General features: G+C 41.1%; 1 protein-coding gene across 1 annotated transcript in view; it reads right to left on the bottom strand.

Moving 5' to 3' along the window:
- Nucleotides 1-5,195: 5,195 nt before the first annotated feature.
- The window catches only part of CNTNAP2 (contactin associated protein 2), a 1,539,511-nt gene continuing 1,531,028 nt past the window's right edge, over nt 5,196-13,678 (bottom strand). Inside the window, exon 26 of the mRNA XM_035021319.1 lies at nt 5,196-10,435. Within this exon, the coding sequence (XP_034877210.1) occupies nt 10,236-10,435 (200 nt within the window). The 3' untranslated portion in view covers nt 5,196-10,235. The remainder of the gene's footprint in view (nt 10,436-13,678) is intronic.

Here is a 13,678-nt window from a genome sequence, read left to right as displayed (position 1 = left end):
ATAAATTCTATTGTTTTATGAATCTCATTTTATTTCTTACACTTTTTACTCCGTACTATATTTTTAAGATATAAGACTTAAGATTGCTGTATATGTAGCTAGTCTGTTACTTCTACTGACTGTATGGTCTACGACAGCATGTTCACCTTATCTCACATGACAGATTTCTAGGGACAGACACATGGGGTGCCTGCAACTCTTGGCCCCACAGACACCCCCCACAAGGGTCCTTATACATGTTCCTTTATGGACCTTTGCAAGAATTTCTCTAGGGTGGTTTACAACTCATTAAAAATGTTTTTTTAAAAGATTTTTATTTATTTATTTGAGAGAGAAAGAGAGAGCGAGAGTGCCTGAGCAGGGTCAGAGGGAGAAGCAGGCTTCCCCCCCGAGGAGGGAGCCTGATGCGGGCTCGATCCCAGGACCCTGGGATCATGACCTGAGCCGAAGGCAGACGCTTAACCGACTGAGCCACCCAGGCGTCCCTCATTAAAAACATTTTTTAGAAAACGACATTAAGCACTGTTCTCAGCATTTCATATGCATTGATTGATCCTTACGGTAATCCCATGTGCTAAATTCTGTTCTTATTCCCGTTTTACAGATGATGAAGCAACACAGATCAAGAAGCTACTAAGTGGTGGTGCCGATTTTGAAAACGTGGACTCAACCCCTCTGCACACTCCCTTCAGGTCCCTACCACACGAACGTCACCGAGATGAACATCTTCAAACACGACTTTGATGGGTGAATTAGAGAATGTGGGGGGCTGTGCCTGAGCACCCATCCTACAGCTGACAGTCTGGCGTGGGTCCCCTGTTCCTGCCCCTCAAGCAACCTCCATAGTCAGCCCCTACACTGCCTTCTTCAGAGTGTTTCTCCCCTGGAGCCTGAGGAGGAGAGAAACCTCAGGACTGGCAAAGCTGCCCACACCTCTGGAGGTTTGCTCCTCAGGCAGCTGGACTTGGGCATCCCCTGAAGTCCAACGACTGTGAGGCCAGGCTGGAGTTGTGGGGGACGGTGGTTTGCGAGGGCCGATGTGCCACACTGGGGCACTTCCCCATCGGGCTACTCACATGCTCCACACTCTTCTCTTACTTCTGTGGCATTTCCAGGTGCATGGAGGGTGGAAGCCAGTAGCCTGTGTGGTTGGTTTTCCATCTTGTCAAGGAGTCCGTTGCTCCTTGAGAGCGTTAAGAGCTGGGCTGAACTTCAGACTCTTTACTGATATAACTGGAAGGATAAGATCAAATGATTTCCCTCTTGACTCACACACACAAATGTTCCACACAATTCTGCTTTCTATCCTGCAGTGCCTTAGTGGAACCTTCAACGATGCTTGATTTTAGGGGCCAACCTGGCCTGGCTCTGGTGCGCAGGTGGTTGATCACGCATTGGCCTACGTGTCGCTGTGAGGGTATTCTGCTTATGTGATTAACAACTGCAGTCAGTTGACTGTAGGTAAAGGAGATTACCCTCCATAATGTGGGTGGGCCTCACCTAATCAGCTGAAGGCCTCAAGAGCAAGGACTGAGGATTCCTGAAGAAGCAATCCCATGTCAAGGCTGTAGCAGAGGAGTCCTGCCTAGGATTCCAACCAGCCAGCTTGCCCTGTGGATTTTGGATTTGTCAGCCACAATCGCAAGAGCCAATTCTTTATTATTTATTTATTTATTTATTATGTTATGTTAATCACCATACATTACATCATTAGTTTTTGATGTAGTGTTCCATGATTCCTTGTTTGGGCATAACACCCAGTGCTCCATGCAGAATGTGCCCTCCTCAATACCCACCACCAGGCTAACCCATCCCCCCACCCCTCTCCCCTCTAGAACCCTCAGTTTGTTTCTCAGAGTCCATAGTCTCTCATGGTTCGTCTCCCCCTCCAATTTCCCCCCCTTCATTTTTCCCTTCCTGCTATCTTCTTCTTCTTCTTCTTTTTTTTTTAAGATTTTATTTACTTGACAGAACGCACAAGCAGAAGGAGAGAAGGGAGAAGCAGGCTCCCTGCTGAGCAAGGAGCCTGATGTGGGACTCAATCCCAGGACCCTGGGATCATGACCCGGGCAGAAGGCAGCTGCTTAACCAACTGAGCCACCCAGGCGTCCCGTTGTTGTTGTGTGTGGTTTTTTTTAAACATATAATGTATTATTTGTTTCAGAGGTACAGGTCTGTGTTTCAACAGTCTTACACAATTCACAGCGCTCACCATAGCACATACCCTCCCCAGTGTCTATCACCCAGCCACCCCATCCCTCCAGCAACCCTCAGTTTGTTTCCTGAGATTAAGAATTCCTCATATCAGTGAGGTCATATGATACATGTCTTTCTCTGATTGACTTATTTCGCTCAGCATTATGCCCTCCAGTTCCATCCACGTCGTTGCAAATGGCAAGATTTCATTCCTTTTGATGGCTGCACAATATTCCATTTTATGTATATACCACATCTTCTTTATCCATTCATCTGTTGATGGACATCTTGGCTCTTTCCACAGTTTGGCTATTGTGGACATTGCTGCTATAAACATTGGGGTGCATGTACCCCTTCAGATCCCTACATTTGTATCTTTGGGGTAAATACCCAGTAGTGCAGTTGCTGGGTCATATGGTAGCTCTATTTTCAACTTTTTGAGGAACCTCCATACTGTTTTCCAGCGTGGCTGCACCAGCTTGCATTCCCACCAACAGTGTAGGCCAATTCTCTTAAATAAATCTCTCTTTTGCTCCTATTGATGCTGTTTCTCTAGAGAACCTTGACAGATACATTCTATAAAAACCTTCAGGTTGTTGTTTTTGAGCCTCTCCTGCTCCAAATTTGGTCAGAACCAACGGTCACATATTGCGTGGTGTCTTCTTCCTCCCTCCTTCCAGACACATTGACTCTCTGGGCCTAAGTTCCAAGCTCACTGTGACCTCAGTGCCTTTGCACCAGTTGTTCCCTCATCTAGAATGAGGCCCCCTTCCCCTTCCGTTCTCAGCTTCACTGTCCCTCTGTGGAGAAGTCCCTCCTCACCACCAGTAAGAAGCAGCCACCCAGTCCTGCTGTCCCAGCACCCTATTAAAACGAAAATGAATCCCTGGCCTCGAAGTTCTCTTTTGTTCCATATTATTTATTGGCTTATTACCTTTCTCCTCCCACTAGAACCTAAGTTTCCCAAGAGCAGGTATGTCTGTCTTGTTCTCCAGTGAATCCTTCACATCTGGAATAGTGCCGAGTGCATAGGAGGTACTTCGTAAACATTTAGTAGATGAGTTGGTTCCAGAATCTTGATTTCCCTTTAAAATCGATGTGGCGAGGTCATTATTGAAATAATCTCAGTTAGTTTTGGAAGCTAATCATATGTTGTTGGGTTGGTTGTTTTTTTTTTTTTTTTTTTTTGCCTGTAATCATTCTTACTAGCTACACTATAAAGTATTCTTTCCCCGATTTGTCCCAAATGTGCCTTCTTCCTAGCTTCAGAGGTTGTTCCTTGTCCTGAGATCCTGGCTCTCAGGGAGTAACCTCACAGTTACCCTCTGTGTCATTCATGACTGAGAAGCTTGTCCTTGTGTCCCATTTCAGCTCTCATCTTCTTAGACTTAAGAATTTTATCCTCCAAATTTCTATTTGTGAACACAGAATAACTTCTGTATTTTCATCATCTTGGCCTTTTTCACGTCTGTCATATCGTAGTTGAAATTTCAGAATTGTCAATTTCTGTTTTTTAGAAGAAATAACTTTCTCATGCTTTAGGTCAGGGGACTTAAAAAAAAAAGTTGTTTTCATTCCTTTGGTGAAGACTTGGCATCCATGTTCATTTACTTACCCTGTCCTGAGAGATTTTACATACCACACACCCAGTGGATAAATTAAGATGAATGGAAAGACCATGGAAATGTGATCTGAAAAGAAAGGCTGTGTTCTCTTCCTGGTCCTTCGTAGGCATGCTGGGAGTGTTGGTGGAGGTGGGGATGGGTTGCTGCTAGAGAGGGACAGTCAGGTACAAGGATTATTTAGCTCAGCCTTCATTGAATTCATGGTTTTTAGAGTGACCGAGGACAAGTGAGCTTGAGCTAATGATTACTCATACCACTTGCTGTCAAGAGTTAGCTTTCTGCATAGGTTCACACAAACCCTTTCTCAAAAGATAATACAATTATTTCCTCTTCTCTATGTTCTGGTAAGCCCATCATGCCATGCCATCATGGACAGAGAGTACTATCTCCTCCTGCATTTCTCCCTTTGGCCTTCTCTGCTTCTCTATCCCCCATTCATTGAACAGATCCTGCCTTGTGCCAAATGAAGTCACTGTGCTCATGGAAATTACCGATCTCCATGTCCACGTGGCTTATGGTAGGCGGCACCGGGAATGGAGGTGAGCACGCTGTGGTTCACACGTTCTTGGTGGAGATGTCAAGGCCTGAAATGCCTGCTCACCCTTTTAAAATTTGTTGTGAACTTTCATAAGTGCTGGCTTTCTTTACTCAAGGGACTTGATGACATTTCCCTCCACCTGTTGGGTCATAGTCGTAAAGCAAGATCATTACCAAGAACCTCGTGGCATAACTTTCTGGAAGACAGGAGTGTCATTTCTATAGATTGGCCTTGGGAATTGCTAAAGAACAGAGAGGCTGGGCTTTTAACTGGACTTCGCACTTATTTGGTGTACATGCTTCACTGAGAACTGATTAAAAGGAAATGGCTTCCCGATGTTAACTGAAGACCAGCAAGTGGGAGTAATAACTTAGGACCACGGTTCTTTATGCACGTGGAGTGCATTTAGAAAGACGTGCACCTCTGGACACGTTGTAAATCTCTGTTGTCTTAGTTGACTGGCCTGAGTCCATTTGTCCATTATCCAGTGTTACTCCCTCATTCCAAACAAGGCTCAGAATGTATTCTGGACATCACTTAACTCTAACCACATTTTATCAAGCTGTGTGTAAATTAATCCAAAACACAAAGCCAATATCCATTATGCTACTTTAAGAAAACCGGGGTGGTGGGGAGTGGGGGTGACCAGAGAAGGTTAACAATGAAAACATCCACTGAAGACCCATCTGTGAGGAGTGACGGCATCTCTGCAACTTTGGGGAAGATTATATTCCCAACAGATGTATATTTCAGTGCTTGGAACTTTCTCTGCCGAAGGCTGAAAATTGCTTCTAAGAGAATCATGCGGAACAAAACACAAAGGATCACTTTTTAGGATAATTAAAACTATTTTGGAGTTTTTATTTATCAATCTGGTTTCTAATATAGTTTCAGTTAAATGAAAGACATTCACAAAGAATATTAGGCATACATACATAGTTTCCTTCTGTCATTCTATGTTACATGCTCTTGCTTTTAGAGAGTGAACTTTTGTGTCATTTCACAGGGTGGAATCCTAATCGACTTTACAGGAAGAATACTTAGCCCAGCTTTCCGTAACCCTGACCTCCGCAGTCACATGCTCACTGAAAAAAAAAAAAACAAAACAAAAATCCAAACGAACTCAGAATCAGTAACATCTGAACGGTATCTTGGCCCACTTAAGGGTATGTCTTCCTAGCCACGTTAGAACCCAGCAGTTGCTGTTTAAAATAAACTGAGCCTCGGAAACGTTGCAGACCATCTGCGTAGACCTGCCCTTAAAGCACATTCTCACCTGGAAAGTGAACTTGTAAATGCGCCTTGGATATGAAATGCCCGTGTGCTCAGGTATCTTCACTACCTTCTGCCGGTCTTTGCTCCACGGGAGACAATCAACTTTTTAATCGGTTTCCCTATTTTGTTGACAATGAGTTTTATGTACCATTGGTATCCAGAAAATACTGCTGTGAAAGAAATCTATTCTAGAGTCACCAACATTATCATGCACGGTATGTGTAGCGTAGGCACGGTGCCACCAGGCTACGCGAAAAAAATCATTCTTGTTTCTCATGTTGTCTTATGTGCAAGCTGACCCAGTGGCACCGGAGACGTAAGCTGTCTGTCACATCTGGGCGGGAACCACAGACTTTGTGCATGCGAAGTTCTGATTTCTCTGGTCTTTGGCTGTTGCATCTCCGAGGGCTGACAGGTTAGCTCTTGGGCAGTCTCCTTGATTAATAACTGAACAGTTGTACAGCAACTGTCTCCTAAATCTGTACACTTCCAGATGTGGCCACATTGTCTCTTTGGTGGGACTAAGAACCACAGGCCAGAAAGTAAGTCTTTCAGTAGGCTCTATCGACTTGGGCCTTTATATGTGGGTGTCAAAGTATTCTGCCCTCAAGAAGCAATGGCACCTCACAATTTGTCTTATTAAGTAGGCAAAACAGTTGTATCTTCAAAACAGGGCAAAGAGCGACTGAGGTTCAGTGGCTTGACCAAGGTCACGTAGCAAGTCAGGGAGAGAGGAAGGGTTAGGACTCTAACAGCTGATCCTCAGGGTCCACCCTCACCAAGACATCACTTTAAACATGGCACCCATTGGTTTTAGCCCAAGTCAGCTAGACACGCTGTTTGTTTCTCCTCTGTTTCAGGATCAGTTGGTTCTACTGCCCCTAGCAATTTAGGACCTATTTTGGCGGGCTAACTGGAATTCAATTTAGTAACTGCTTGGTGGGATGATGAAAAGGAAACAATATAAGAGGTTTAAACCAGGTGCTTATTGTTTGGAGGCACAAAGGGACCATTAAAATGTTTACACCACAAAAGAAAGGGAGAAAAAGAGCAAGTGGGAGGATTGAAAAGAACAGATCCTGTTATAGAAGGAAGTAAAAGTTTCTTCTGGACAAACACTAACACCGCGTTTTCATATCCGGTAGCTACTTTGTCGTAGGTGCTTCCTATGGTTTGTCTTGGTGCCCAGCTTTCTGCTGGCATCTGGGGGCTGCTCCACAGACCTTCAGCAATAACCTAAGATCTCTTTGGCTCATGCAAATTCTTTTTCCTGTGCCTCTGAATCCCTGCTCCTGTTAGTGAAGGATGCTTGTGTAGCAAATGCAGGGCGATGGGAAATTGTCCAACAAAGGCACTCCAAACCCTTGTTTCTAGCTTCTTATTAAAAACTTCCACAGAACAAGTCTTCCTCTCTCTCTTTTTTCGAGCAGTTGGTTGAAAGTCACAAGGGGAAACATAGCCTTCTGAATTAAGAAGGTTCAGAGAAGAACTTGACAATATAACTTCTCACCTCCTGAGCTAGTTTCCTTGGGGTCTAGGGAATACGTTATTTTGAGAGCTGAGAATGGCATCGATCTTGCTTTCAAAGTCCTGCTCCTACCTTCTCAAAACACAGATGCTTGCTTTATACACAGAGGATGTTCCCTACACAAATCGCCCTCAATCAGCCATCAGCTTCTCCTGAAACTTCACAGCAGCCTCCTGTTTCTAAAAATTTTTCTTTTTTGGTTTTTGTTTAGTCTGTTCTTATATAAAAAGGCTACCACCAGCCTCTTTGGACTTGGTTGATCTTGTCCTGGGATAGAAGAGGTCAAGACCGTGCGAGATATGATTGACAAAGCAAGATTAGGCACTGAGCCTGGGTCACAATGTCATGGCTGTCCAGGCTGCACTGTGCTGAGCTTTCAAGGGAGGGAGCTGGAAAAAAGAGATGCTTCCCTATTTCACATAAATTATTTACCATTTAGAATGTACTGGATATGGCCTTCACAGAGACACTTAGGACTTTTGGTGAAGACCACAATTCCAAAGAGAAGCCGAGGATTTCCAGCACTCACTTGGCACTTAACTTAGTTACTTAATACCTTATCCACCTTTTGGTGTCTTGTCTGTTGGCCAGACTGTTACCCCCCAAAAGGGAAAGACTGTGTCATATGTATGTCTTAAAGATGGTGACATGGGAGACCCACTGATCCCTCTAGTCATTCCAGTGCCCTGGGTTTGCAAATTTGGTGAGAGAAGTGTTGGTTTTTATTTTTCACCTTTTGTGGCAGGAAAATGGGAAGAAGAGAGTGAAGAGAAAGCGTGAGAACATTTTAGTGTCAGGGGTTGTTCTTGATTGTTTTGACCCCTTAATCACTTTGGGAAGAAAGGGAAAGTGCAGAGACAATGCGTAAAGATTAAAGCTATCATGGGAAATGCACGAAGTACTCAATTTCCATCTGGCATTATTGGTTAAGTGTAAAAGTAATAACCTATAAAATAGGTTTGAAAAATCAGAAACATTCCTACTAAGCATAATGTTTAAAATTTGCTTCTGTAATTTGACAATACATGAAAGAACCCTTCTTGGTAGTCATCTTGGTTAAATAAATAGCCTTGGTTTTGAATATGTCATTTGTAAAAGTTATATTGTTCAGCTGTTTAGTCATACCACATACTTTTCATTTAACAATGTATATGGAATGATGATCAAGACCTTTTTCAGTTAAGGGTGTTCATGATTGTGGCTGAGGTCAGCAACTATAAAAGGGAATTCCCTTTGGTTCTGTTACCTTGACTCTAATGGGAATTAACCGGTTCAGTATCTCCTCTGGAATGTGTACAACATGCCATTGGCAACTCTAGATAACATTTTTCATCACCCAAGAAGCTGAGATCCTCCAATAAGTTAGGCATACTGAGAATTTTGAAAAATATGTATATATAACCCTAACAAACTAGAATTTCCATTTCATTGAGGCACACGGTCAGAAAAATAGCAACAATACCTTTTTAACCTCATCTTACCCCATTCCAGGAGAAGGAAAAAAGGGATCCTTTTTAATTCCTCAAAATGTTGGAGTCTAAAAAAATTTTTAAAAAGTACTTATTAAGAGTCTGAATATAATGATCATAAATCATAGTCATTCTAGACATAACTTTTGTGTAATTTTTACAAATAAATAAATGAAAATTTTTTTTTTGGATGCTCCCAAAGGAGCTTTGTCCCATTTGTTTACATACAAAGTCTATCATTTTAAAATAAAATCAAGGAGTTATTTGTTAGAATAAGTTGGTCAAGATTCCTGATTAGACTGAAGTGTGGCTATCTACGTGTGTCCATTCTCTGAGAAGCAACAATCAGTTATCAGGTTTGTGATAAACCTGAGGTTCAAATGTATCTGCCAAAGAAGTCCCTGAATCATGGCAGTGTGTCTATTTAGGATGGAGCAGTAGTATATGGAGTAGATGATGTAAAATATGGCAGTGTTTTCCATATGATTCAGAGTAAAGCAATAATGATAGCAAGCATTGGCTTTATTGTGGTATGTCCATTCAGAGGACCTGGTCTGCTAGGATTTTGTCACAGGGGCTTCAAAACTAGAGATTTAAAGCAAACTAAGAAGAGCAACCTAATTTATGCATTCACTAGAAAGTGTCCATACTCTTGCTGCAACTATAAAAGAAACAGAGCAAACAAATCGTAACATCTGGCTCTAATTCCCCACTGAGGTTCCCACCCCCCCACCCCACACACATACAATGTAACCTAACATGTTGCAGGTAAAGCAGAGGAGAAATCTTTTGTAACAGCTGATCACCACTGGATTATAGCTGACAGTCACAGATAGTCAGTAGGTCTAGGACTACACACAAGGAACAGTATTAGCTTGCAGAATTTGATGAAAGATAAAACCAACAATCCCAATATGAAACTACTTGTCCTGGTTCTTAATGCTTCTCTCTGTTTGTTGGTTCTTTTGTTACACAGCAGGGGCCCATATGCTCTCTTCCTTCAACTGTTTCAGGCGGGAACTCTCAGAGAATTGGCACAGATTGAGGGCTCTTCGAAAACTGGCAAATAATCGGTTCTCTTTGGCCCTTCCTTTCCCTTTCCAATTTACAGGACACCAAAAGAAATACTGTATGAATACGAACTAGTTACTATGATAGCCCATTAAAAACTGACTATATGCAAAAGGAAGAGAATGCTGGAGGCCATGTGCATCAGCTTTTCTCAAGAAAAAATATCCACATTCTAAGGGCTCTTAAAAATGTAGAAAACTTGCCCTGTTACCATGGGTTTTCAGAACACCTCTAAACACACACAAAATAAGACACATTACCTACAAATTTCAACCATTTCTTAAACTCTAAAAGCATTTTTTTTGTATTATTTTGAGTTGATATAGAAGGGGAAACTCAGCTATAAAGAAATATTAAAAAGTATTTTTTTTTTTTTGTGGCGATCCATCTCCAGAATTTTCTGTTGCTTGCCTCCCCCAACTTGTGCTGATATTTTCAGGATGTGCTCAAGAGTATGAAGTAGGGTGCTTTTGTCCCTTTCCCTCCTCCCTAATAACTTGCCCCTCCCTCTCCCATAGCCAAATAGCCACCCCTCAGATGAGCCATTCCTTTTTGCTCTCATCAATGGTCTCTGTGAAATTGGGGTCGTTGTTCATGATGGCTGCATCGGCGCTCTCTGCTGACTCCGCTCCCTTTGCTTCGTTGGTGTGGTAGGTGCCCTTGTGGCGGAACATGTAGCGGATGAGGAAGACCAAGGTGCAGAGAATGGTGAAAATCACCACAGCGATGACACCTGATGGAGACAGGAGAAGCACTGGTGATTAAACAGACCATGTGTTCATCCCTCCCACACTACCTTCCCCAGGCGCCCGGGTTCCCCCAAACACCACCCTCCCCCATACAGAATACAAAACTCCAAGACAACAGCAACCGAAATGGACAGGACTGAAAGGAAACCAGAGCAATACACAGTTACATTTGGAGATTTCAATGCTCTTCTCTCAGTAATTGTCAGACAATTAAACAAATGAGGAGGAAATACCACTCAACCCGTTTTAGAAGCCCAGCACTATCCTGATACTAAGACCAGACAAACACATCACAAGAAAACAAAACTACAGACCCATAGTCCTCTTCAATAGAATTTTAGCAAATCAAATCCAGCAATGTGTGGGAAAGAATATATTGTGATGAAGTGGTGTTAATTCTAGGAATGCAAGATCGGTTTAACATTAAAGAAATAAAGCGATGTAATTTACCACATTGAAGAAATACAGGAGAAAAAGCACAGGACAAGCTTCAACCTCCATTCATTATAAAGTGTCTCAGAAACTATTAGTAGAAGGAAACTTTCTCAGCCTGATAAAGGGCATCTGTGAGAAACCTACAGCTAATACCTTACTCAATACTAAAAGAATAAACAGATTTTCTCTAAAATATGTAACAATGGAAGAATGTCAACTCTCTCAATGTACTGAAAGCCCAGAGCCAGTGCGGTAAAACAAATAAAAAAGAAATAAAAAGTGCAGATAGAGAAGAAGTAAAAATTTTCTTTATTCTCAGGTGACATGATTATCTATGTAGAAAATCCTAAGGAATATGTAAAAAAAAAAAAAAAAAAAAAGCTTCTAGAACTAACAGTAAATTTAGCAAGATCACAGGATACAAAGTCAATATACAAAAATCAATTGTGTCTTTATACACTAACAAGAAATACTCGGAAAAATATTAAAAGCAATAAAGTAATAAAATAATACCATTTATAATAAAACAAACTGAACACAGTTGTTCAAGGCTGTGTACTCAAGACCATAAAACCTTACTGAGAGAAATTAAAGATGTCAATAAATGGGTGGATAGACCATGTTTAAGAACTGAAATACCCAATATTGTTTAGATGTCCATTTATAGATCTTATGTAATCCCAGTGAAAATCACAGCAAACTTTTTTTTTTTTGGTGGAAATTGATAAGTTGATTCTAAATTGTATATGGCAATGCAAAGGATCCAGAATAGCCAACATAATTTTGAAAAACAAAAAAGAAATAACTGGAGAATGTATGTTGCCATCTCAAGGCTTAATATAAATATAAGGTAAAACAATAAAGCAAGCATAGTATTGGGTAAAGAAAGATATATATTTCAACAAAACAGGATAGAACCCAGAAGGCAGACATACACATATATGGTCTATTGATTTTTGGCAAAAGCTCCAAGGAAATTAAATTTGGAAAATATAGTCTTTTCAACAAATGGTCTTGGAATAACTAGTATTAATTTGGAAAATAATGGCTTTGACTTTTATACCACACTATGTACCATCAAAGTGATGATAGACTTGGTAACTGAAACCAAAGCTATAAAAGTTCTAGAAGAAAACACAGAAGAAAATCTTCACAACCTTGAATAGGCATGTTTTAAAGAGAGAATTAAAAAAATCACAAACTGAAAAGATTTGAAAAATTGGACTATTTCAAAATTTAAATCTCTTGCTTTTCAAAAAATACCACTAAGAAAATGAAAAGGCATGTCACAGACTGGGAGAAAATATTCACAATACAGATGTCTGACAAAGGACTTAAACTATCTAGACTATTAAAAAAACTGTTATAACTCAAAAGAAGAAGTCAAACAGTTCAGTTAAAAGATGGCGAAAGAGTTTTAAACAGACACTTTACAAAAAGATTTACAAACGGCAATAAGCATATGAAAAGATGCTCAAAATGATTAGTCATCAGATCATTCCCACTAAAACCTCAATGAATCAGATCATTCCCACTAAAACCTCAATGAGGTACCACTACTCATCCACTAGAGTGGCTAAAATTGAGAAGACTGAAAATATACCAAGTGTTGATAAGACTGTGGAGCAAACCTGACCTCCCAGATATTAATTATGGGAATGTAAAGTGGTTCAACCATTTTTAGAAAACTGGATAGCAATTTCGCATAAAGCTTAATATCCACTTTCTATAACACCCAGCAGTTGCACTCCTAGGGATCACCAAAGAGAAATGAAAACTTATGTTCATATAAGGCTTCAACAAAAATATTCATAGCAGCTTTATTCAAAATAGCTCCAATCTGGAAACAAACCAAATAGCACAGGGGAGTAGATACAACAAATGATATTCATTCAATAGAATACAACTTGACAATTAAAACAGACTATTGATGATGCAACAATGGATAGTTCTCAAAAACACTATGATGAGCAAAAGGCACCGCAGACGACCTACTATATGATCCCATTTATATGGAATTCAAGAGGAGGTGAAAGTAATCTACATCACAAAAAGCAAATCAGAGGTTGCCTTGGTTGGGAGTGGGGCGGGCGCACAAAGAGCTTTCTGTGGATGGAAATGTTCCATATCTTGATTGTGGTGGTGGTTATGGGCGTGCGTGTTTGTCACGAGTCATTGACCCGTTCCATTTGAGTACGTGCATGTTATACTTCAATAAAGTTGATCTTAAAAAAGCAAAGATCAATGAGAATAGGGACCTTGATAAGATTATACCAGAACTTTGGACAATGTGATCGAAGCAGCATTCTGAATGTATTCTAGTTTTATAGGCATCTACTGTCTCCACGTGGAAAAGAAACCTACTGGCTAAGCCAAGGTGACTGGTTGGGCTTAAAATCCTGGATATGTTTACAATGTTAGCTATACTAAGACATGCAGGAAACATCCTTATAACTAAGATAGAAGGCACAGGAAGAAAAGAAGGCTGTGGGCAAGAGGGCTGTCGGTATTGACCCAGATAGGAGGGACTGTGTTAGGAGAGTTCAATCATTCTGCAGCTGTCCATGGTGAGAAAGAAGGCTAGAAAGTTTTGGATACTCTGGCTTATTAATTTTCTGATAAGTTTTATTAAGACAATTCAAACCAGACCAGCATAGTCCTTCCCACTTTTGTAGTAAGCTATCCTGGGCCATCTGGGAGGGGAGAGAATTGGAATGGAAAAGAGAGGTGGCATAAGGATGTCCTGGCTCCTGCACGATGTCCTATCTGCCTGGTCAGATGCTGGCTAGCTC

This window comes from Mirounga leonina, unplaced genomic scaffold (assembly GCF_011800145.1).
Source record: "Mirounga leonina isolate KUSES-001 unplaced genomic scaffold, KU_Mleo_1.0 Mir_174, whole genome shotgun sequence".
In the NCBI taxonomy this organism is placed as follows: Eukaryota; Metazoa; Chordata; class Mammalia; order Carnivora; family Phocidae; genus Mirounga; species Mirounga leonina.
Note: the sequence above shows the minus strand (reverse complement) of the source record. Positions and strands in the feature narration are given on the sequence as shown.